The sequence below is a fragment of the Ipomoea triloba genome, chromosome 9 (genome assembly GCF_003576645.1).
Source record: "Ipomoea triloba cultivar NCNSP0323 chromosome 9, ASM357664v1".
NCBI classification, from domain to species: domain Eukaryota; kingdom Viridiplantae; phylum Streptophyta; class Magnoliopsida; order Solanales; family Convolvulaceae; genus Ipomoea; species Ipomoea triloba.
Window position 1 is genome coordinate 5,061,425 of NC_044924.1, and position 22,231 is coordinate 5,083,655.

General features: G+C 37.5%; 5 protein-coding genes across 10 annotated transcripts in view; 2 read left to right on the top strand and 3 right to left on the bottom strand.

Annotated features, from left to right (window-relative positions):
• Positions 1–349: 349 nt before the first annotated feature.
• LOC116028902 (transmembrane protein 256 homolog) lies at positions 350–2,365 on the bottom strand. 2 transcript variants are annotated; one of them, XM_031270757.1, is made up of 5 exons: positions 2,108–2,345; positions 1,886–1,956; positions 1,665–1,745; positions 1,237–1,280; positions 350–673 (listed from the first exon to the last, which is right to left on the bottom strand). In XM_031270757.1, exons 1-5 carry the CDS (start codon positions 2,322–2,324, stop codon positions 574–576), a joined length of 513 nt encoding a protein of 170 aa, XP_031126617.1. In that variant the 5' UTR covers positions 2,325–2,345; the 3' UTR covers positions 350–573. The 2 variants fall into 2 exon arrangements, with proteins under 2 accessions (XP_031126617.1, XP_031126618.1); XM_031270758.1 differs by lacking the exon at positions 1,665–1,745 and having other exon boundaries at positions 2,108–2,365.
• An 811-nt stretch (positions 2,366–3,176) lies between these two features.
• LOC116029387 lies at positions 3,177–7,043 on the bottom strand. 2 transcript variants are annotated; one of them, XM_031271369.1, is made up of 3 exons: positions 6,888–7,043; positions 6,649–6,739; positions 3,177–6,024 (listed from the first exon to the last, which is right to left on the bottom strand). In XM_031271369.1, exon 3 carries the CDS (start codon positions 5,911–5,913, stop codon positions 3,568–3,570), a length of 2,346 nt encoding a protein of 781 aa, XP_031127229.1. In that variant the 5' UTR covers positions 5,914–6,024; positions 6,649–6,739; positions 6,888–7,043; the 3' UTR covers positions 3,177–3,567. The 2 variants fall into 2 exon arrangements, with proteins under 2 accessions (XP_031127229.1, XP_031127228.1); XM_031271368.1 differs by having other exon boundaries at positions 6,649–6,783; positions 6,888–7,030.
• Positions 7,044–9,757: 2,714 nt separating this feature from the next.
• On the top strand, positions 9,758–12,923 carry LOC116028386 (pentatricopeptide repeat-containing protein At4g26680, mitochondrial). Of its 2 annotated transcripts, XM_031270094.1 has the most exons (3): positions 9,758–11,465; positions 12,008–12,362; positions 12,476–12,923. In XM_031270094.1, exon 1 carries the CDS (start codon positions 9,823–9,825, stop codon positions 11,407–11,409), a length of 1,587 nt encoding a protein of 528 aa, XP_031125954.1. In that variant the 5' UTR covers positions 9,758–9,822; the 3' UTR covers positions 11,410–11,465; positions 12,008–12,362; positions 12,476–12,923. The 2 variants fall into 2 exon arrangements, with proteins under 2 accessions (XP_031125954.1, XP_031125953.1); XM_031270093.1 differs by having other exon boundaries at positions 12,008–12,923.
• A 659-nt stretch (positions 12,924–13,582) lies between these two features.
• On the top strand, positions 13,583–18,203 carry LOC116030913 (transcriptional regulator STERILE APETALA-like). Its single transcript, XM_031273282.1, has 3 exons — positions 13,583–13,831; positions 16,527–17,070; positions 17,428–18,203. The coding sequence occupies exons 1-3, from the start codon at positions 13,583–13,585 to the stop codon at positions 18,012–18,014; spliced, it is 1,380 nt and encodes a 459-aa protein (XP_031129142.1). The 3' UTR covers positions 18,015–18,203.
• A 2,529-nt stretch (positions 18,204–20,732) lies between these two features.
• LOC116029332 (phytochrome C) overlaps positions 20,733–22,231 on the bottom strand; it is a 6,861-nt gene continuing 5,362 nt past the window's right edge. For 2 of the 3 annotated variants that reach the window (XM_031271282.1, XM_031271283.1), the window contains exons 5-6: positions 21,782–22,078; positions 21,162–21,375 (exon numbers count right to left, since the gene is read on the bottom strand). In XM_031271282.1, coding sequence (XP_031127142.1) covers positions 21,162–21,375; positions 21,782–22,078 — 511 coding nt within the window. Of the gene's footprint in view, positions 21,376–21,781; positions 22,079–22,231 lie in introns of all 3 variants that reach the window. The other variant, XM_031271284.1, reaches the window with a different exon arrangement.

The following is a 22,231-nucleotide window of genomic DNA, read 5'->3' on the forward strand; positions in this document are numbered from 1 at the left end:
TTTTTTTTTTTTTTTTTTTTTTTTTTTTTTTTTTTTTTTTTTTTTTTTTTTTTTTTTTTTTTTTTTTTTGTGTGTGTGTCTTCAGTGATTCCCATATCCATGATTGATAAACTACAAAGTAAAGTAGTTAGCTTGATGTTGGTTTTACTTGTCTTCTTCTGCTTCTGAAATTCATTCTAAGTGGCAGGAAGTTGCAGAACAGAGTCTTGTCAGGCATTGCAATTCTGCAATAAGATTCAATCAATCCCAAAATTCAAACCGAGCAAGACATTCGTTTATGTTAGATCCTGCAAATATTATTCACATTCATTAAGTGACTATCAGAATAGCAAAATCAGTCTGGAACATATGAGACAGAAATACTACTATATCAATTTATATTCAAGAATCATGAGGGTTGCTACAATGCCGATTTGGTTTACATAGCTTAAGGAGGAGAACAAGATAGTTTAATTACTGCAAAAGAAATTCCACAAGTATGTGATGTAACGATATTCATTTGGCCAGATCAGAGTTTCTAGTATTGATCGACCACATGTAGCAACTGCAATACTGCATCAAAAGGTCCAACCTTTAAACCAACAAACTTCCCCAAGCAGCAATAAATGCAAAACCACCAAATGGTGCTAACTTAGAATACTTTCTGTCTTCAAGATATGCAACTGCGTAACACCTGCAAGAGCAGACCTCTAATCAACGAGAGTATACACATGCACTTGAAATAAAATAATGAAACACTTTCCACCTGTCCCCATGGGACTCCTACTATGCCCCTGACTAGCATGGCACCATGGCAGATTAGTCTAAGTTCAAGTAGCCAAGTATTTTATGCCTATTATAAACGAAAATACTGAAACATGTAAAAGGCTGCCATGGACTATTTTACAGCCCCAAGGAAAACATCAATGGAACAGGCTTGAAAACCAAAATTTTAATTCTTTTTCCGGAAACTTCCTTTCATTTTCTTCTGAGAAGTGAAACAATAGTCCTTAGCTAATCTGTGAAGGCACTGAGTTTATGCACGACTTACACCAAAGGGCTCTAAGTCATGCTTCAACCCGACGTAAAGCCTTCCTTACAAAAGCAACACTTGCTTCTATTACTTCCCCTGATATTATCTACAAACTTAAAGCTACCTTGTCCATTCCCGACTTTTAATAGGTGCTACACCCCATTCAAACGACAACATTGCCAACAACCATCCTAGAGTAAGGAGTCAAGGAAATAATTACTTACGTTCCAGAAAACGCACAAATTCCAGCAGTTAAAAGCCCTCCAAACTACAACCAAACACACAAGCATAAAAAAGACAGTTATATTTCCACGGGCAAGAGAAACATATACATCAATCCAGTAAAAGAATAGACCAAAAAAAAGGAAAAAGTGCATTTTTTTGGTTCTCCAGTTATACCACTGGTACAAACATAGTCGGGGTTATATGTGCTACCATTTTAACCCCTAAATTATGAGCAAAGTCACGTCTTAGTCTGAAACACTTTATTAAGTGCAGAAATAGTCCTTCGCACATAACTTAGGGTTGAAGAAAGTCACAAATATAACTTATGACTTAACACGGGTATAACTGAAAAACAAAAGAAAAAAAATTGAAATTTTCCCTTAAAAAATTATGGAAAGAAAGAGTCGAATGGGGTAGGTGAACTAACAATGTGAGGTCGTTTGGTAATTGGAGAAGCAAGAAGAGCGGCTGTGTGAACCAAGTGATATAGTGATGCAGTTTGCCAGACCTTCCCTCGTATCCAATCACAATCAAATGGGAAACAAAAAAATTATAAATTTAGGATTTTCCTCATATTCAATCACAATCAAGATTCGTTAGACATGTATTGAAAAACTGTGACAATGAAATCAGGACTGAGACTACTACCTCTTTGTAAGCAGGATTTTTTGGCTTGAATGCGTGGGCGCCGTAAGTGCCCAATCCAAGAGCAGCCACACCTGTTATGCGTTGATTTATGTTTCAGGATTTTGTTTTTGAGCCAAAAAAATCATTAACACATTTGTACAAAAGAAAGTGAATTAAGAGGGTAAAAGTTGAAGAGTTTTGCAATAAATGATATGATTTGTGCAAGTGTTTTACTGGGCGTACCAGAAATTGCAGCAATTTTATGCCACATATAAGGATCCATTGCCACTCTCTTCATTGAATTCTTTGTTTTCAGTTGTGGGTTTTTTGCGTCTCGCCTTCTCATATTTTGTTGTAGAGTGGCCTGGCCAGTTGGGGGTAGCAGGAATTCAGGTAACCTCTCGACCAACAAACGACGTCGTTTCTCGGTAAACTCCGTGATGACTGATGATGACTTCATGTTTTGGAACACCAACGAAGTCCTTGCTCAGTTGAATTCTTGAATTTGGACCAACTTTCTAAAGAAAAATCATTTTACCAAATCAATTGCATAAAACTTTGGTTTTTTTTTTTCCAGATTTGTTTATCCAACAAGGCAACAAGGAAAGAAAAGGAGATAGGAATAAGAAAAATAATAATTAAGGTGGTCGTCAATTGACAACCACTCTAACGTGCTCAGTAGACGTTGCTAGTGCACATATAAGTTAGTTCTAGTGTGTTTTTACCAGCTAGTTCTATTTTTTTTTTTATACAAACAATCCTTCTTAAGTAAGGGTGTGATTGAAAAGGCAAAACGAGGATAATAGACTTTAAGGTGTGATTGAGAAAGTGGTGAAAACGGTTGAAATAGGCATGATAGCTTCTTTTTCTTTTTCTTTCTTTTAAAAAAAATATTAACTCTTGGGTTAAATAATCTTTAAAAGACGAACAATTTCAACACTCCCTATTTAATCTTTCAAATATTTATATTATTTCTATTACCAAAACTTCAACCTTCAACACTCCCTATTTAATCTTTCAAATATTTATATTATTTCTATTACCAAAACTTCAACCCCTCCCGTTTAATCTTTCAAATATTTCTATTACCAATAATCTTTTTGTGGCAAGGGTTAATATAAGCTAATCCTGGATTAGTATAATCCCTTCTCACCTAAATTTTTGTTTATCAAAAAGAAAACATAATAATTAAGAAGTAATGGTCATTTCTCCTTGAAGAAGGTGAAGACTGAAGAAGCAGCCACAAAATCATATTTCAAACATCAAGATCACCAACTCTGAACATGTATGCTAAATGTTAAACCTGCTGCAATTCAATAGTACAAGGAATTCTTCATATCATCTTAAACCCCAGTAAACTGTAAAAGTGCAGTCCCAACAAGATTGCATAAAGCAAAAAAGCACAAAGGTAATGGTTCGTTCTACATTAATCCGTACATAATAACTACTGTAGCATTTATGTAAAAGAAAGGGTAAATATGAATAACTATTACAAAGTTGCACATACAGATATGGAGCCACCTCAAACAATGGGGCTCCATATGCTATGGATCACTTACGATCCTCCCAGCTATCTAATGTTTCGAGGATTCATCCTTGGCTGTGTGTTCAAATCTGTACAACTTGATCTCAATCGTGTTAGACTAATGATAAAATGAGACCTCAGAACTTAATCACCTGTTTCCATTCTCCTTTGCTTTGAGCTATACCTTGGTTACAGTATGGAGATGCTCACCAGGGCCTGGAGTAGAACTGAAATGTTCTGTTTGGCAAGGTTTTTCTCTGTTATGCACATCTGTTGCAAATCGAGGAACCTCATTGGGCGGTTTTAATTGGTTTTCTTCTTGGTTTGAGATATCTTGAACCCCCTGTAGTCCAATTGTAGCCACCTCATAGGACTCATCTGAAATAGCAGAGTTCTTTTGTTGCCCAAGATCTGTTGCGGCACATTGTTCCATTTTATTCTCAGAGGGTTCTTCTGCTGCATTGTTTCTGGGAGAATTTTCCGGTTGTGCAGACCTTTCATGCTCCATATTATCTACTCCCTGGAGAAGTTCATCTGGAGTAGCAGCAGGGTCAAGATCCCAGCATCCCTCTGGTATGTTGGTGCCATCCCCTTTCAGTAAACAAGATGGAACCATATGTGAAAATCGCAACATCTCTCTTCTCTGAATCCACCGAATGGCTTCCTTGTTACTGTCCCTTTTATAAACAGTCTTATATCCCTCCACTTTGACCAAAGGAGCAACACAGACACCAAGTTCTTCAGAATAGTCATCAAGGACCTCCACCATCTCATACTGGTGTCGAACTTCATCTGGGGTTGATCTATTCCAATCTGGTGACCAGTTCCGGTATACAGCCCAAATATCCCCACTTTTGGGAAAGATTCTAACACAACCTCCCCTACCAGCCTTCTCCCTACTCAGAAGATGAGAGAAAATGTTAACCTGCTCAACAATTTCAGAGTTAAATGCCCTAAAATGTCCACAGGATTTGGTAAAACCAGAACACAACCAATTCACTGACCCAAATTCAGTATCTGATTTTGAGCTTAAGTAGCTTATATGAATCTTGAATGGTTTTAGAGAGATAACTTGCCGAATCAGACAATACAAGCGTGGCATTCCATCTTCTTCATCATATAGAGCCCATATTTGCTTCGGTTTAAAGCATTCCTCAGCTCTATCTTTGTCAAAATCATGGAAGTCAGAATCTGGGACTGTTATTGTCATGGAGCCTGTTTTCCTTAGCTCTGATTGATGTCCTGCACTGGCCCGACCTTCTCTTTTAGGTCTTTTACTGGACTCCCCATTTTCAGCAAGGGCCTTTTTCTTCTCCTCTACCAGCTTTATCTCTTCCAGCTTCTTACATATTACTGTTCTGGCCTTGTTAATTAATAACTGTCTTGTATCCAAAGCAGGGGCAGGAGGAACTTTGAAACAAGTCTCAGACGCAGTACAAAGCTTAGAATTATGCTTTGGATTCACATTACGAACATTGGCAACTCCCACTTCCACAGCAGTCTGAGAAGGCACTTCAGAATTATTAGCTCCTTCAAATTCAACTTTCATCTTCTTAGCAGGCCTACCACGTTTGGCCCCCTGATGTGGATTATGAATAGCATTCCCATCAAGTGGAACATAATCAGCTGTCACCTTTTTCATGTGTTGTTTCCAATGACCTCTTTGTCTAGTGCCCTTTACTTTCTCCTTTTGGGAAACAGTGACAGAAGACAATCCACTGGGATCCGCGACACTAGAGGAATTTCCAGGAATCCACTGAAAGGATAAATTGGAAGCATAGTCTGAGCCATGTCCAGAATGACGTCCGGAGACCCCATTATTTGCACAATAGACAGATGCTCCTGGAACATATGTGACGCCGCTTCCATGGCTCCGGTGCCCATTCTCAGGCCTATAGGACCAGGAGCAGTATGGATAGGAACCATCCACTGGGGCCAACCCTGTCTCAACAGCAATAAAAACGCCACGGCAATTCTTACAAGAAAGCCTTTTGTTTACATACTTTCTGAGATACTCATACTGAACATGACAGGTGGAGCACACAGTCCAAAATGTATCAAGTCTGTTTTGAGAGGCTGAAGACTTGTAGTTATCAAAATTGCCAGATGTAGTAGTGTGCATAGAGTACATATTTCTCCTGTGATCATAAGAGCTTCTTTTACCATTATCAGACAGTACAGTCCATGCCTCTGAAACAAGCTTAAATGCCCCATCAGCTCCAACACTTTTGTTCTTGTCAGGGTGAAGTAGCACGGCCATCTTTTTATACTGTTTTTTCACATGAGACTTATCTGCAGATGGGTCCAATCCTAGGATTGCATAGAAATCAATCTCTCCATTAATTTTCATCTCAGCAGCACTGTGAACTCCAAAAGTTACCACCATTTGAGCTACGCCCTCTAAATCAGGGCACAACATTTGAGCTTTCAAAGCATAATTCTTCGCACCCAAAAAGTCCTTCTCAGCAAATCTCTTTTCAGCATTTACCTTAGCTCTAAGAGCCTCATCTACGTTGGGTTCCATCTAAAAAATCCAGATCTGACAGCAAATTTCCACAAAGATAGCTGGGAAGCCAATCAGCAGCCAAATGGAGGAAGTTGTTGAATCCCACTTCTTAAGACAGTCATATTATCCCTGCAATCAAAGACCAATCACATAAATTAACAATCACTCATTTTACATTTCTTTCCCTAATCACGAATATCTAATTTCATTTTAAAAAAAAATAAAAAAATCTGGCACCCAAGCAAATGATCCTCATTCCTCAATTATATTCCATAATTAAGTAATTAAAGTCTGATTAATACAACATAATTATCATTTTAGCATTTTCTTCTCAATTTACACTCAACAATACCAATAACAGAACCAAAAGCCAGAATTCATATAAATTATCATGGTAAAAATCATAATACTCAAAAACCCAGGCCAAGAGGATATTTCTTTAAAGGGATGAAAGGTAAATTTACATCTATACCTTTCAAAAGCAGCTTAAAGCTCAGCCACACAATTGCGCAACGAATTCAAACTCAAGTCAAAAAAATTTCAACTCTGATTCGAATTCAACTCGACCAGATACACAGACATATCCATTAAATAATAAATCCAAATCACCAAGATATATCCATAATTATCAACATAAACACCGAGATCCAAGCTAAACTTCCATAATTAAACACCAAAAATCAAAATTCGTTCACAATACCAAACACCCAACACCAGCCCCCGTAGAGTGAGCTTAAACTAAAAACTACTCACCTAGATAAGACGTTAATCCGACCCGACCCGGATCATCAGGAGCTCCGGTTGATCCCGAACTTTGCTGCTGCTGTCTAGATCTAAACCAAGCCTACAGAGTGATTTGGGTTAGGGCACATCTTAAAGTAAACCCATCTGAGAAAAAGCAAAATAATAAATTGAATAAATAAAAAAATAAATTTTTAACTCTAAAATAAGAAAAGTGCTTGTAATAATAATAATGATAATATCAGAATTACAGTTCCGGCAGTTGACGGCGGCGGCGGAACGGCGAGATCCCGTCGGAAACGCAGAGTGGGTAAGTATTTTTTTTTTTTTTTGGACTCAACTATTACTTCAACTACACTGAAATTGCACTGTGTTTTGTGAATGGGTGTAGTTAAAAATAAATAAAATAGGAAATACACAATAAATGAAAAATAAATGCTAATTATAGAGTTAACCTTTGTGCGGTTAAGATTTTAAATAATAATAAAAATAAATTTGTATTTAATGCTTATGAAAACTAACCACAATGTGGAGCCCACGAAAATAAAATGGCATTTTCCATGATAATTATTTTGGGATTTTTTAAATAATAATAATAATAATAATAATAATAATGACAATGCAAAACTTTACTTTTCAAAGTATCATTATTGTTATCTAACTAAATTAAGAGTTTGCACTACCAAAAGAAATTGCATCACACCATTTTATATCGAATTAATGGACATTACTTATGTCATTGATGTTTGTACTACTAAGTCTCTATTTTTATTTTTGTATACCATGGGAAAAAACATGAAAAATATAAATTATATAAAACAAGATGGTGAGAGCACAAGATCATTAAAGTGTTTATCAGCCGTAATTCCATAAACGATGGATGTATGCACACATTGTCACAAACTTATTGGCGAGCATCAAATACTTGGAAGATTATAACGCTAATTATTTATCATCAATTTGTAAAAGTTCAATTCGTCATAGATATGATGAAAATAACGCTTAATCTCAATTCATAAGTTGCTTAATGTATTTAATTACTGACTATAAAAATGAGAAATGGAGATAAATTATACAATAGTGAATACTATTTAAATTGTACTAACAATGTATTAAAAAAAAAAAAAAGTACTAACAATGTACACCACCAAAATATATGAAAAATTTTCTTTCAATAAAAATATGACAAATTTATACACAAAAAATTTGAAAGTAGGTCAAACGTGGTACTAGATTTGCATTTTGTTCATTCAAACATTATCTTCAATAAAGAGAGATTCCATTCCCCTTTATTTCCTTTGGATTGTCCAAATAATATAAAGTTGTATATGATTCTTAGATGATGCATTGAGTACAAAGTATGATGTTGAAAATTATACATTTTAAATTATTTGTAAGTTATATAAATAAGAGGTTGTAGATTAAAATGATTTGAATATATATAGTGTCAAATAAAAGTAGTGGAGATATATAAAAAAGAAGTACATGTATTCAAAGTAGTATGCTTTATGCAATAAGTTGTAACTAGTGAAGAAATTCAAAAAAAAATATATATAAAAAATATAACATGCAAGATAAATTCTAATTCTACAATAAAAATTAATTCAAATTGTTGGATAATACGAAATTCAAATATATCAAATATGAAACTTGACTTAAAATGTCTATACCTTAACAATCAATTTTATTGTCAACTAAATTATCATGTTGAGCATTAATTTGTCATCAAATAATTTTTATATTAAAACTTGATGGGGAATTAGGCCTAGGTTCAGTAGACTCAATAAATGGAGGTATATATGAGAGTTACTTGGGTTTAAAGGATGATTGGAGCCCCTAGGCAATGCTTTTGGGCATGGGTAGAAATAGGATAAGTTTAAGGGTGTGAATTGGGTCAAAAATATAGCTTTGGAAGTACAAATGTTGGAGGTTTTGGGGTCTATATAAGAATTGTGAAAAGTTTGAGGGTCAAAGTTTGAAAAGGTATAAAGTATAAGGTTTCAATGCGCAAAAATTGGAAAAGTGGCAAAGGAATGGATTACAAGTGAGAATAAGTATAAAATCTAAGAGTATAAGTGCAAAGGTAAAGAAGTAGTGAATAGGAGACAAGGCTTCATAGTGCCTTGCCCCACTAAATGACGGGCCTACGAATGCCCCACGATAGAGGCACAATGGGCAGATAGCGCTGTAGGTTATTGCAATAACGAATTAAATAATATAAGGCAATAAAATGGGTCTTTTTGTTGCCCAATGTCCATGTACCTAGCCACACCCTTGGCTAGGGGAGGTTAGCGACTTTAATGCATGAAGGCGTGCGAACAGGGCGACTGGTTGGTGGGTGGTGGCTTGGAGATCTTCTGGTCTAGAACTTTTGAGGTTTGGTTTCCACTCATTTTTTATGTTATCCTTGACTCTTGTAGTACTATAAATAGGGATTATGCAGGTGGTTTAGACATCATCGAATTGACTTGAAATCATCTATCCTCTTCTACTAGGTCTTCTCTTCGAGACGAACTCATCCTAAAACATTAGTCTTGTAATAACCCCACTAACGGGGTTATACTTGCATCCCAAACTCATTTTTAGCTCAATTATTTAATATTATTTTTCAAGAATCAAAAGGGTACCATTAGCCCAACGTCCAATTTATTAATACTTACATGACACCCTGGAAGTCTACTGATAATGCGTCGGTAAGTAGACATACACTACTCAAGTCGAAAAATACACTATAGACCCTCATGAGGTTGAGAAGCCTACTTGTGAACCCTCTTGAGACCGGGAAGTGCACTTGTGAGTCTCTTGAGGGCGGGGAGTGCACTTGTGAATCCCATAGGGTAAGTAGGATTGTCCGTAACCCCATCAAGAGTCACAAGATAGGTTATACCCAAATTACACATTCAGGTAGCAGTTGTAACTTTTTTGTAAATAAAATATTATTAGGAAAAAAAAAGTATTGCCACCCAAAATAATTTGGATCCGGGCCAAATCTTACTCGATAGACACAGTGTCCAATCGTCCATTTTGTAATGGGCCTAAAGAATTAAACTTTTTCAAGCTTATGGCCCAATACTGTCGGATAAGCAAAAAAAGGCTTTCATCTTCTTCCTCACTTGCCACGGTCAGGGAAACAAATTGATTTGCAGAAGCTTAAGCAATTATGCTGAAGCTCTGAACTGTGAATCGATGTATAACCTTCAGCTTCGCATGTTTTCAATACTTGTCGGTTCCGCCAAGAATTCCCACCAAAATCTAGTGCAATCGATTGCTTCCGCGAACTCGAAGCGAAGGAATCGGACCCAAATTCCGTTGCCGCACAGAACGATTCCGGAACCCATAGGTCAAGACCTTGATTTCGTGAATGTAGCTCACAGTCACCTCACTCACTCCGACTGGGCCAAGCTCGAATCTTTAGCCTCCCGGTTAACGCCGTTCAGAGTCAAGCACGTTCTGCTGAAAGCCCAAAAGGATTACGTACTTTCCCTCGAGTTCTTCAGATGGGTTGAGCTTAAAAACCCTAAATTGCATACCCTCGAGACTCGTTCGATAATTCTCCATGTTCTTACTAAGAACCGGAAGTTTAAGTCGGCAGAGTCCATTGTAAGGAAGTCGATTGAAGCGGGCATTGATCTCCCAGGTAAGCTCTTCGATGCCGTGCTATATTCATATAGGGTTTGTGATTCTTCGCCCCGCGTTTTCGATTTGTTGTTTAAAACATGCGCACATATGAAGAAGTTTAGGAATGCTACGGATATGTTTTGTAGTATGAAGGAATATGGGTTTCTCCCCACCGTTGAGTCTTGCAATGCGTACATTAGCTCGTTGATGAGCTTGAACCGGGCCGATATTGCCTTGGCGTTTTACAGGGAAATGCAGAGGTCTAGGGTTTCGCCTAATGTATATACTGTGAATATGGTTATTGGTGCGTTTTGCAAGTCAGGGAAACTGGAAAAGGCTGTTGAAGTGTTTAGGGAAATGGAGAATATTAATTTGAAGCCTAATGTTGTGTCTTATAACACTTTGATTGCGGGGCACTGTAATAATGGCCTGTTCAATGTTGCTATGAAGCTTAAGAATTCAATGGAGCAGAATGGGGTTTGCCCCAATAATGTTACTTTTGGTACACTTATCCATGGGTTATGCAAGGAAGGGAAACTGCACGAGGCTAATAAGCTTTTCAGCGAGATGAAAAGAGTTGGTGTGGCTCCGAGTGTTGTTACTTACAATACAATGATCAATGGATACAGCAAAGTTGGAAACAGTGAGATGGGCAATCGGTTTTATGAAGAGATGTCGAGTAATGGAGTTAAGGCTGATATCTTGACTTATAATGCGTTGATATTGGGATTTTGCCGGGAGGGGAAAACAAAGAAAGCGGCTTATTTGGTGAAAGAACTTGATAAGGTAGGCCTGGTACCGAATTCCTCTACTTTCTCTGCCCTCATTATTGGACAGTGTGTAAGGAAGAACTCCGATCGTGCCTTTCAACTCTACAAAAGTATGGTCAGAGCTGGTTGTCACCCAAATGAATCTATTTTCAATATGTTAGTATCCACATTCGTCAAGAATGAGGATTATGATGGAGTACTGCAAGTATTGAAGGAGATGCAAGAAAGATCTGTTACTATTGACTCAGTTATCTTGACTGAGATTCTTGATGGACTTTGTAAATGTGGCAAAGAGGAAGTAGTCAGAAAGCTGTTCCAGGAGATTGAAGCAAGATGCCTCATGCCCAAAGGTTTTGACCAAACTCGAATCTTTGGCTCTAGGTGAAATGCTGTCCAACTCATATTTTCACTCTGAAAGCTCACGAGTACAATCGTACAATGGTAAGTTGAATTTTTTTTAAAAAAATTTCTGACAGTATATTACTGCTTCATCACTATCACTACTATGTACAAATTAAAGGGCATATTTTCTGAGAATTGTACATGACCTGTTGGTCTATGTACTGTCTGTTTTCTTTGCGAACTTGACACATTTCATGGCAGTAATCAAGATTGCATTATATTATTTATATCAAGATTTAGTTATTTATATTTTCGATAATGACCATACAAACTGAAGGAAAATTTAGAAGAAAAATTATTGGTCAACATGTTTACATGAACCTTTGAACAATAGCACTTGTTCTATAGATCTTGGCATGTGCTTCAATTGTAGCTTGTGAAGTCTTCATTTGCTTGTTTTAGGACTGATAAGCATGCTAGGTAAAGATCATTTATCCATAGAGAAAATCAGAAAATACATAACTCATCCTTGAATCTCTCTGCATCTTTGGCTGCTGAGCTAGACTCATTCTTTTGCAATGGTTTCGTTTTAAGCTTCTGCAACTGCCATATCAAGCTGATGTTTAGATTGGTCTTGACAGAGTCGAAGCAGCAGGAGAAATTCTTTGGGTCATTGAGCATTAAGCCATTCTTCGTTAGAGCTGTTTGGTTGTGCTGTTGCTTTACAGTCTCACCCTTTGATGATTGGGTGTCTAACTCTATATCAATGCCCTCTTTCGCCACACTTATGCTTGCTTTTTAGCATCTGATGGTTGCAAGATCCTCTTCATTCTGCGCTCCAACAATTATTTGATGTTACAGCCATAGTCGGAGTGTTCCCCAAACGATTGGTAGTCTTCACGTAGTCAACATTGTCACATTTGATGTTGCAGCCATAGTCGGAGTGTTCCCCAAACGATTGGTAATCTTCACGTAGTCAACATTGTCACTACCAAGGTACGTTTCCACCATATGTTTTGAATGACTTCCTGAGTCTTTGTCTTTTATATTCTCAACCCTCAGGTCCTTTTTGGACACATTCTGGAGCTTTTTCCTGTGTAATCTGTTAGATACTGCATCGGGTATTCTCGTCCACAAGATCTGTGAAGAAAATGAACCTGTAATTTCATTTTTGTCCTATTGAGGAAGGAAGATTTCCCAGACTGTTCTCTGCTTGATTGCTCACTTTCATTCTTCGAGTGACGAGGCAACTCGCAACCATTACCAGAGAGTGTGTACTGGGTAAACTCCACATTATGACCTAAGTCAGCAAAGGACTACAAGGTTGATGCAGTCCATTTCTGTTAGTCTGTTACCATTTGTTCTACTTGCAAACTCTTGTACTATATTTGTTGTTGTATAATACATATGGGAGTTTCATGTATACAAAAATACACTTGGTATGTATTAGATTTGGCTAAAGATATTTTGGGATAAGTGGACTTATCCCTATTTGTACCTAAAACCAAACATACCTACGATTGCAAATGAAACATAACAAAAGGATTTTCTACGGCAGTCTATTTTATCTATCCTTAGATACATAAAATTAGACAAATGATATATGCTTGCTGAATTGCAATAATTTTTTCAAAAAAATTTGTAATTATACAAGTAAAAGTTGAAAAGAGCTAGTCAGCCCCCCCCCCCCCCCCCAGCTTTGATGAAACACAACTACACAAGTGTTCCTCCACATGCCTGCAAAAACATAATGCGTGCATGAACTTAGTTTAGTGGTTTAGTAAGTAATATTTGAAAAAAGAGATTAATGTTTGAAATTTACTATTTACTGTATTAATTTACTTCGACAAGAACATAAATAACGAGAGAATCTCAAATTTAAAATTTAAATTTATCTTAATATAATTATTATAATAAGTAATCTGATTATCACCGTCTTAAATTAAACCTACTAATGCAAGGTCACCGGCACTATCAAACGGAATTCCAAAAGTCTTTTTTCGATTTTGTATTGGGGCCCATCTGTCTCAATGTCTATCTATCCCTTTCCTTTTTTCCACATTTGGCTTACCTTCTTTTGTCTTCAACCATCACCATTTAGGATTTAGCTTCAATACGTTACTATTACTCACTCTTTCGCCTTTACATTCATACACACACACACACATATATATACACACACATACAATCATACATTTCTTCCTTTCATCATATATATGTCCTCTTCGTCTCCATCTGCTCCTTCTTCGCCGGAAGGATTTGGCGGTGGAGACGGAAGCGGCGGAGAGGAGGAGGAGGAGTTTGAACCCGGTCCATCATCGTCGTCGTCTCGAAGCCGCATGAAGGCGGCCAACGGCGTCTGGCCGGAGCCTTTCGTCGAAGCCTTAGCTTTTCAAGTCGCCATTGACGCTTCTCGTAACATTGGCCGCCTCGCCGCCGGCGCAGCGTTGGCCAATATGTTTCAGGTATTCTCCACACCGCCGTATTTCGTCCGTATTACGCGTTTGATTCAAATACTGTAAACCTAATCTAATCTAATCACATTAATAAATCTCATTCTTCCCCTGGTATATGAGTCCTAGATTTGACTTGCATTATTTATTTATTTGTTTGCAGTATTTGTTTTAAATACTAATGTATGAATGAAATTTACTACTTGAAAATATCAATAAACACAAACAATTTAATTTCGAAATTATAAAAATATTTTAAAATTTTTTTATAAAAAAATTGTTCTAAAAATCTCTGAATTGGATTTAGAAGTGATCTAACTGCTTTCCGATGAGTGGTCAAAGTAGTTATATTGTGTACGTATTATTGTACAACAAATACGCAGAGAGAGAGGATGAGAAGTTTTTGTGAACAAATATCACATAAAAAGTGGGATTAGAACTAATGATTTTGCCAGGACTTGGGTTGGTGCGTATCTTTGACCAAATCCATGTCGGTCTCATTCTTACGTATCAAACACTACCTTACAATATTTTGAGTTACAATTATTAGCTAAAAGAAAAAAACAATTGAATATAGGAAATGTTGGAGCCCAAAAATGTTGTAGTTGAAAATATAGGCGATTTGATTCCTATTTCGCTCGCGATTTAGAGTTTTTTTTTTTTTTTTCTTGAGATAGTATTGATTATGATGTCAAGGTTGCATGGTCTTGTTGCTTTTGATATTTTCTGGCTCCCACATTCCAACCTAATAGAACATTTAGGAAAATATAAATTACCCCTTTCAAAAAAAAGGAAAATATAAATCAGGACTCTCTTATTGGAAGGGGTGGGTTCGAATATCAGTGGAGGCGATATTGACTCTTTGTGCTTCAGTAGGTTAAGAAAGTAGTTATGAACAAATACTACATTGTAATAGAGTCAGCAGTACTAAAAAAAAAAACATATTTAGTAATTTTTGAGTAAAAAAAAGCTTGTTATTGCAAATCTGGGTGATTTGAGGTGTATTTTGTCCTGGGACCTCTCCTGTAAAGGGCAGTCCTGATTTTTGTATAACTCAGGATTGGTCTGAAACTGAGTCTGATCTTAAACTTGTCCCAAGCAGAAGCAGTTAGGGACAAGTCTAGGGAAGGACCGGTCAAAGTGTGGCTATCGAAAAGGTAAAATTTAATAAGATTCACAAGTAAAAAGAGATTGGCAGAGCACTGGTGAAGTGGGTCAAAAGAAGACAAATGAGAGAAAGTCTGAGTGTGCGCTAGCTAGCTAGCTAGGTTTTAAAACATTAGTTTTATAATATGGGGTGGGCTATTATTAGAGAAAATAAAATTGAATTAAATAAAAAACTAAAAAGAAATTGTAATATTTCATTGTCTTTTTTTGTGTAGTGTCCTCCGGTGGTGGAACATATGAAGTGACTGCCACCTTTCATTTTCATGAGAAAATGTCCATTTTTGGATTGCACATATTTGGATTTGCCCGTACTGGGAAAATGTTTGAATCTTGAAGACAGGAAAAAAGGGGATGTTTGGTTCTCCATATTACCTTTCCCTTTCCTTTGCCTCGTCCTTTTTCAAGTTCTAGCAAATCTGTCCTTTTAAAATAAAATTTCACAACTTTTTGACCCAATGCAAATTATATCCTCCATCCTCCATTTCCGTTGCCATTCAGCTGCCCTTTTCGGGGCTGCATATATATGCTAGCTCGCCATATCAGACAAAACAGGAAAAAAGTTCATAATAGCTAGCTAGCCCTAGGTTTGATAGGGACCCTTGAGACTGCCGAGAGATCGACTCCCTATATATTTATTTTTCTTGATAACATTGTACAGTAATGTGCAATTAGTTGGGGGATGTGGGGATGGGGAACAGCCATTACTTTTGGCTTTTGTTTTTTGTTTTTAAAGAATCCCCATTCATTGTCTCCCCCGTTTGGTCTCTGCGACGTTGGATCATCTATGGCTTGGGATGTGTGGGAATGGGGAACAGTGATTTGTTGTTTTTTACGAATGCCAACTCTTATCTGGACATGTTTTGGCTTTATACTCCGTACATACTTCTATGTTTGACTTGAATGCCGCACAAGATCCAACTTTTCCGGTACTTAATCTACATGCATGCTTTACACTGGGATAATTTATCTTATATCAAAGATTAATTTACTAATATAAAATAATTTCTTTGAGTTTGGGAAAGCCTACATTGCAACTTTGTATTGGGTTCAAGTTTGTATTAGGAATCTGTTGTATATCTTTTGTGTATTAAGTATAGGTATAGGACTCTACTAGTGTATATACATTGTAGTCGTTTCCTATCATTACTTATATTACCAGAACTCAGTTCTCATCGTCTGTTTTGTAGAATAAAGAAAATCAACTTTGATTATTCGTAGCTAACGAACTCAAACTAAAAAAACCAATAATCAGCTTTATGGAAAATAGTGATAAGAACTTTTTCGCATGAAGATCAGAATTGGTTCGTTTCATCAGAAAATATATGCTTGCATGCGTCTAGGTTTTAGGTAGATTCAGTATGTCGAAACTAAACAGTATATATGGAAGCTCATCTAATGTCTGGGTAACATTTATAAATAAAGAATGAAAATTTAGTATTAGGGCACAAGTTAACATGCATCTTAGAACGTACATTTTTAAAAATTTTGTATTCTGTAATCTGAAGCTAAGGGTTAGTGACTATCTATCGGGTTTGAATAGGTTTGCTCAACATGGCGAGCTGTGTCACGCTCCGATCTCCTATGGCAAAGCCTCACGGGGCGGGTATGGAACCGGCGCCGCCGTGGCATCCAACACAACACGTGGCGGGACGAATACATATACTGGCATCAAACGGCTAACAACTTCCGCATGGGAAGGTACATCTACACCAACCTCCGTTTCGATCCGCCACCGACCGACAACGTCAACGGCCTCCGCTGCTGCCGTGTGGTGCTCTCCGACCACCACCTGGCCGCGGGATTCTCCGATGGATCTGTTCGCTTGTTCCATATTCCCAGTAGGTTTCACCTGTCCACGTTCCGGCCTCACTACCGAGATCGCCTGGGCCGGTTTTCCAGCGCCGTGTCCGGGATCATTTTGTCCGATACGCGCCTTGTGTTTGCCTCCCAGGATGGTGATATTCACGTCGTTGTTATCGGAAACCCCGGCCTCCCTCGCCGAGCCCATTTAGGCCACGTCGTCAATGACGGGGCTTTAGTTGACTTCACCGGCTGTGATCTGTGGTGGGTTGGCCTTTATGCAGGTACTTTAATTTCAGTTTATCCATTTTATATTCCAAAGTTCAATACAGAATTATGAAAGCTTATCACCCAGACTTGATTGTGATACTAAAACTTATAGTTAGAAGTAACTTTATTTTTTTAGATTGCTCGAGGTAGGACCTAGTTTCTGTCCAATTCCCTAGCCACCAATTGCTGAATTTGGCTCGGTCTTCCCAAATTTGAATACAACTGATTCTATTAATTTGTAGTGTCTGTTCTTACATATTTTTTTAACCTGTTGAAGCACAAAGAGGTAATACCGTCTTTACTGAGACTCGATGTCATGAATTCCCATATAAACTTAATTGGCTAATTAATCAAGATTTGAAAATTTTCAGGGGTTCCGGGACGTGCATTTCACGTATGGGACGGTGAGTCGGAGGAGTTAGTCTTCGTCGGCGGCACACTGACCGATCCAGAGGCGGTAATGGGATGGCACCTCCTAACGGAGTTGACGGCGCCGGTGGGCAGAGTCCGGGTAACTAGCCAAGAAACGGTGGTGGCGTGCACCAGCCTCCGCCTCATCGTCTTCGACCTAAGAAACCAAGGCTTCATCATAGGGGAAGAAGAGTTTCCCGGAGGACTCATGGTGGGCTCGTTCGACGCCGATAACGAATCGTTCATGGTCGCCGACGACCGTGGCGTGGCCAGCATTCGCCGGGCGGAGGATTTGGGAGAAACGTGCAGGTTAAACGTTAGGAGTAGCGGTGGCTTTGAAGGGGTGGTTCTTGCATGCATGAATGGGGGGTACGCGCTAATGTGCGCGGGGGGTGTGATTAGGGTTTTTGAGACGGAGGGTGGAAGATATGTTTATAGTTTTAGGGAAAGATTAGGGGATGTGCATGTGATAGTAGGGGATGATAGGCATGTAGCGGCTTGTACCAATGATGCCATTATTCATTTATGGGACTTTGGTGCTCAATAGCATTAAGAGCCACCACCGGTAGGGTACGGTGGAATTATTAGCATTTGAAGATAGATCAGAGGATGGACAAAGTTGGACATGAATATTGGTGGAGTTTAATTTCTCGGCTCCAAAGTGAACCAATTGAGGGATGGGATAAACCCGAGTAAAAGGACAAAATGCAATAATAGTTTTTTTTTTGGTGATGAATGAACCCCATTTGTGTCCTTGAATTGCATCGGTCGCTCAATCAGGTCGGTGTGCCTAACTCCATCAGTCTTCAGCGTCTAAGGCAACAACCCTTAACGCTATTAACATCCCTTTACCCATAATGCAAGCTAACCAGTTGACCTGTTTATTCATTGGGTCTAACATGGTCACGAAAAACAGTCCGTGAGAACATGCATGCTCGAGGTGACCGGCCATTTCCCATGGCTGAATCTCTTCTTCTTCTTAGGATTGATACTAGTGGCATAATACTATATTGATTGGGTTGTTCTTGCTCCAATCTTGGCCTCAGCTCGAGTCTCACATGGGCCAAGCTCAAGAATTTAATTTTTATGTTTTTTTTTTTTTGCTTGGACTAAGATCAAACCTCAAGGTTGACAAATTCAGTCCAATCATAATATAAAAATAATTTTTTTGAAAAGACTATAGAGATTGTAGTCAATCTTTGAGATTGGTTTTCTTCCGTGCTAATAAATGTGTGTTTGTGTTGGATGAGTGGTCAATCTTGATAGATCATTCATATACGGACGCATAGTATTATTTGAAAGGCCATATAATTTGCAGTGCAGTGCAGAATCTTTCTTTTGTGTGAGTTGTCTCCTTACTGATTGCACACTTTTAGCTGAAAGTACAAGCACGCACCCCACAACTGCCATGTACTGGGGGTGGGGCCTACTCTGAAGTGGTACCCAGAGAAAGAGAGATGTGTGTGAAATGAAGAATCCAAAGGAAAATGACACCAGTGTTTGGCAGTTTGAGAAATTTAGTGATGCCTATGCCCATGCCAGGTAATAATAAGCCTCTGCTACTGCACTCTCTTCTCTTCTCTTCTCTTCTTCTCTGCATGCAGGCAGCATGCTCGATCACGTGTTTTAAATCCTGGGACCCACTCTCAATATTCTTAAATCTTTGCCTCTCTGGCTACCAACACACACCATTATATTCAACTCATTTATTGGAATTTGCTAAATCAACTTCAAGGGAATGAAATTCTGGCTACATGTATTGATTTTATTGAAGGGAAGATAAAATAATGTAATAAAACCTGTGGTTCATTTTTTAAAAATGAATCAAAATATGACAGGTAAACAAAGGGTAGAAAATGGAGTCGAAAATAGGAGTATGTGCAGTTATTCCTTGTCCATTTTAAAAATACGTTTTTTTTTTGAGGTGTCATTTAATCTAATTTTTAAAATACAAGTTAAAGTATTTTGATCATATCAAGTGGTTAAAAAATAAATAAAAATAAAAATGTACTAGTCACTCCGTCTCATTTTGTTTGTCTTGTTCATTTAATAGGACTTAACAATTTAATTTTGTAAATATTTAAGTTAGTATTAGTATATAAAATTTATATATTTATAAACTAATAGTCGAATTCATATGTTATAAAAAATACGTAGTATTAAAGAAAATACGCGAGTGAGGAAGAAAAAGTTTGTTTTACTAATAAGAGGCATGAGGATATATAACAAAATTGTAAATCTCCACCCTAATTGTTTTTTTTTTTTTTTTTTTTCCCTTTGGCGTGATAACGCTAGAGTAGTAAGTACCGAAATATCGAAATCTTTTCCTAAAAAAAATGTGGCAACATAATTTTTAAAAAATATTACAAATTAAAGCATACATTATATCATAGAATTAAAAATGAAAATGTAATACTTTTACATCAAAATGTAAAAGTATTACATTTTCTTCAAAAGTATTACCTTTTTCATATAAGTAATAAACATTTTATTCCTGATTTAGTATTATATTTACCAGTATAAGTATTACATTTCATCTTGACCCGACCCGTCTCACAGACAAGGATCTATGAGACGGTCTCACTTTGCTATATTTTTTAAAATTTTTAATTAAAAGAAAAACAATAAATTGCAAATGAAAATAAAATAAAATATAAAATAAAATACACAAAATGGTGACTGGGCTCACAAAAACAAAACAAAATAAATCCAAAATATTTGACCCCTAATCTCCCTTTGCTTTGCAGTCCACAACATTAAATAGTTCATCATGGTCTTGGTCTACCTTGCTTACAATTCGATTTGGCCCAAACTAATGTTATGGGCTTTTTAGCCCAAGGAAAGTTTGTACAAGTTAAACCTGCATAAAAATCCATTTTATTGCTTGATTTGAAAATTATATAAAATATGGTTAATGATTAAAAAAAAAAACCAACATATTTGTACCTTTTCATAATAACAATCAAACATTTCAATAGTAATACCATGATATGAATGGGATTACAGAGGAAATGAAAACAAAAATGTCACTTTCAATGCAGGCAAATTTCACCTTGACATTCATTCATGGAGTAGCAACATTAACAATGGTGGCAGGGTGAAACTGTTGTACTGAAATCTGGATATATCCAATTCCTGTTCTTTTCAGTCACTATAAACTGTGGTAATCCAGCAAAATGTTACATTCATTCTAATTGACAGGGGAAGGGGGAGTTTCATGTAACGGGAAAGTTTCGGGGGAGTTCCCGACAACTTGAGAGTGATATGGTTAATGAATGCGAAAACTGATGATCATTAGATTATTTCTACTTCAGTCCATGCTCAAAGGTTAAGAATCAGGAAAGTCATATACAGGTTGCTGGTTTAACTCAATTACCAGCAGAAAATTCCTGATTCCAGCTAATACTGTACAAGGCAGAATGTTCGGTTGCTTTCAATGGAGGAACCACAAAAGGGCCAAAACCCTTTGCTGCAGAGCACACACACACCGGGAGGCAGCTGCAGATGCAGATGCAACGTTACTGCCATTTTGTTTTATCAACTCGAGCCTGGTTTTGCACCACTCATTCTTTATTATGGTTGTTGCTGAAGAGGACGAGGCAGATCGGGCAAGCCATGATGTTTGAGTACTCCTCTGCCATAATTAAGGTGCAGTTTCTCCCCAAGCAGGCGGTGAGCACACTGATGATTGAAGTTATTGATGGTCACTTCGTAGAGATGCTGGAAATTCTACTAAGATTATGAATGATGACCTCTCTGCCTCTCGGAGATACTGCACAGTGCCATTCATAATTTTAATAAGTTTCTGGCTTATATACAACCCAAGACCTTCCCTCGACATGCTTTGGCTATAGTTGAACATTTCCTGGATTAGCTCTTCTGGAATCCCCGGGGCTGGATGTGTGATCCTGGAAGATAAACAGACCATTCAATAGAAGTAAAATAGCGGAGAAATGCATATGTTTACAAAATGCCATGGCTACCAATTCCATTATGAAAAAGATAAGAATGAGATATATTTAGTATTTAATCAAATTTCGGAGGGGAAAAATGTTGGTGGGCATTATTCATGCATCTAATACACTGCTGACTCAAAACAGACATTTAGAGGAATATTATTATGTTTGCCTATAATCTTCCCTGTTTGACTTAAATGTTAGCAATTCTTAAACCTGAACAACTTAACTGGGATCAGATTGGATACAATGACCGAAGATCTCAAAAGATCTCACCAAGTTAGAAATCTCTTTTCATAACTAAACAAGTTATATGGAGGTGATCATATGGCTAAGCTGAGTATATAAATAGTATTACCGAAATTCAAGATGCACTACATGCATCTTGGCTCCAATCTGCTCCCTTCTTGGAATAATTCTGAATAGAACGGATGATTCTTCAAAATGAGGTGTAAAGAGTACAGCAGTTGTCAAGAAGTCTGAGAGCACTTGTTGAATCCTCAAATTGTCTCCAAACAAGTACAAGGATGATGCTTCAACAGGTAAATCGCACATGATCTGCACCTGGCGCTCCCGACTTGGAATCATAGCTTGATTTACGACTGCTTTAATAGCCTCACCAAGACTGAACTCGCAACAGTTCATTTCCATATAGCTGAAAAGGTTTTCACAAGGATAAGCATCAGTACAAAACTGCCAAAGATGTAGCATCTAAACAGATATTGGCCATCCAGTTATTCAGACACCAAGGAGTTAAGCATATACAGTAAATACCCCCCCCCCCCCCCCCCCCCCCCCCCCCCCCCCC

What these genes read in the sequence shown, in the direction of transcription:
- LOC116030913 (XM_031273282.1), top strand. Translation starts at nt 13,583, where the DNA reads ATGTCCTCTTCGTCTCCATCTGCTCCTTCTTCGCCGGAAGGATTTGGC. An exon ending in CGTTGGCCAATATGTTTCAG is followed by an intron (nt 13,832 to 16,526) that starts GTATTCTCCACA and finishes GGGTTTGAATAG; the next exon opens with GTTTGCTCAACATGGCGAGC. An exon ending in GTGGGTTGGCCTTTATGCAG is followed by an intron (nt 17,071 to 17,427) that starts GTACTTTAATTT and finishes GAAAATTTTCAG; the next exon opens with GGGTTCCGGGACGTGCATTT.
- LOC116029387 (XM_031271369.1), bottom strand. Translation starts at nt 5,913, where the DNA reads ATGGAACCCAACGTAGATGAGGCTCTTAGAGCTAAGGTAAATGCTGAA.
- LOC116028902 (XM_031270757.1), bottom strand. Translation starts at nt 2,324, where the DNA reads ATGAAGTCATCATCAGTCATCACGGAGTTTACCGAGAAACGACGTCGT. An exon ending in TTACCAAACGACCTCACATT is followed by an intron (nt 1,281 to 1,664) that starts GTTAGTTCACCT and finishes GTTTGGTTGTAG; the next exon opens with TTTGGAGGGCTTTTAACTGC. An exon ending in ATTTGTGCGTTTTCTGGAAC is followed by an intron (nt 674 to 1,236) that starts GTAAGTAATTAT and finishes CTGCTCTTGCAG; the next exon opens with GTGTTACGCAGTTGCATATC.
- LOC116028386 (XM_031270093.1), top strand. Translation starts at nt 9,823, where the DNA reads ATGTATAACCTTCAGCTTCGCATGTTTTCAATACTTGTCGGTTCCGCC.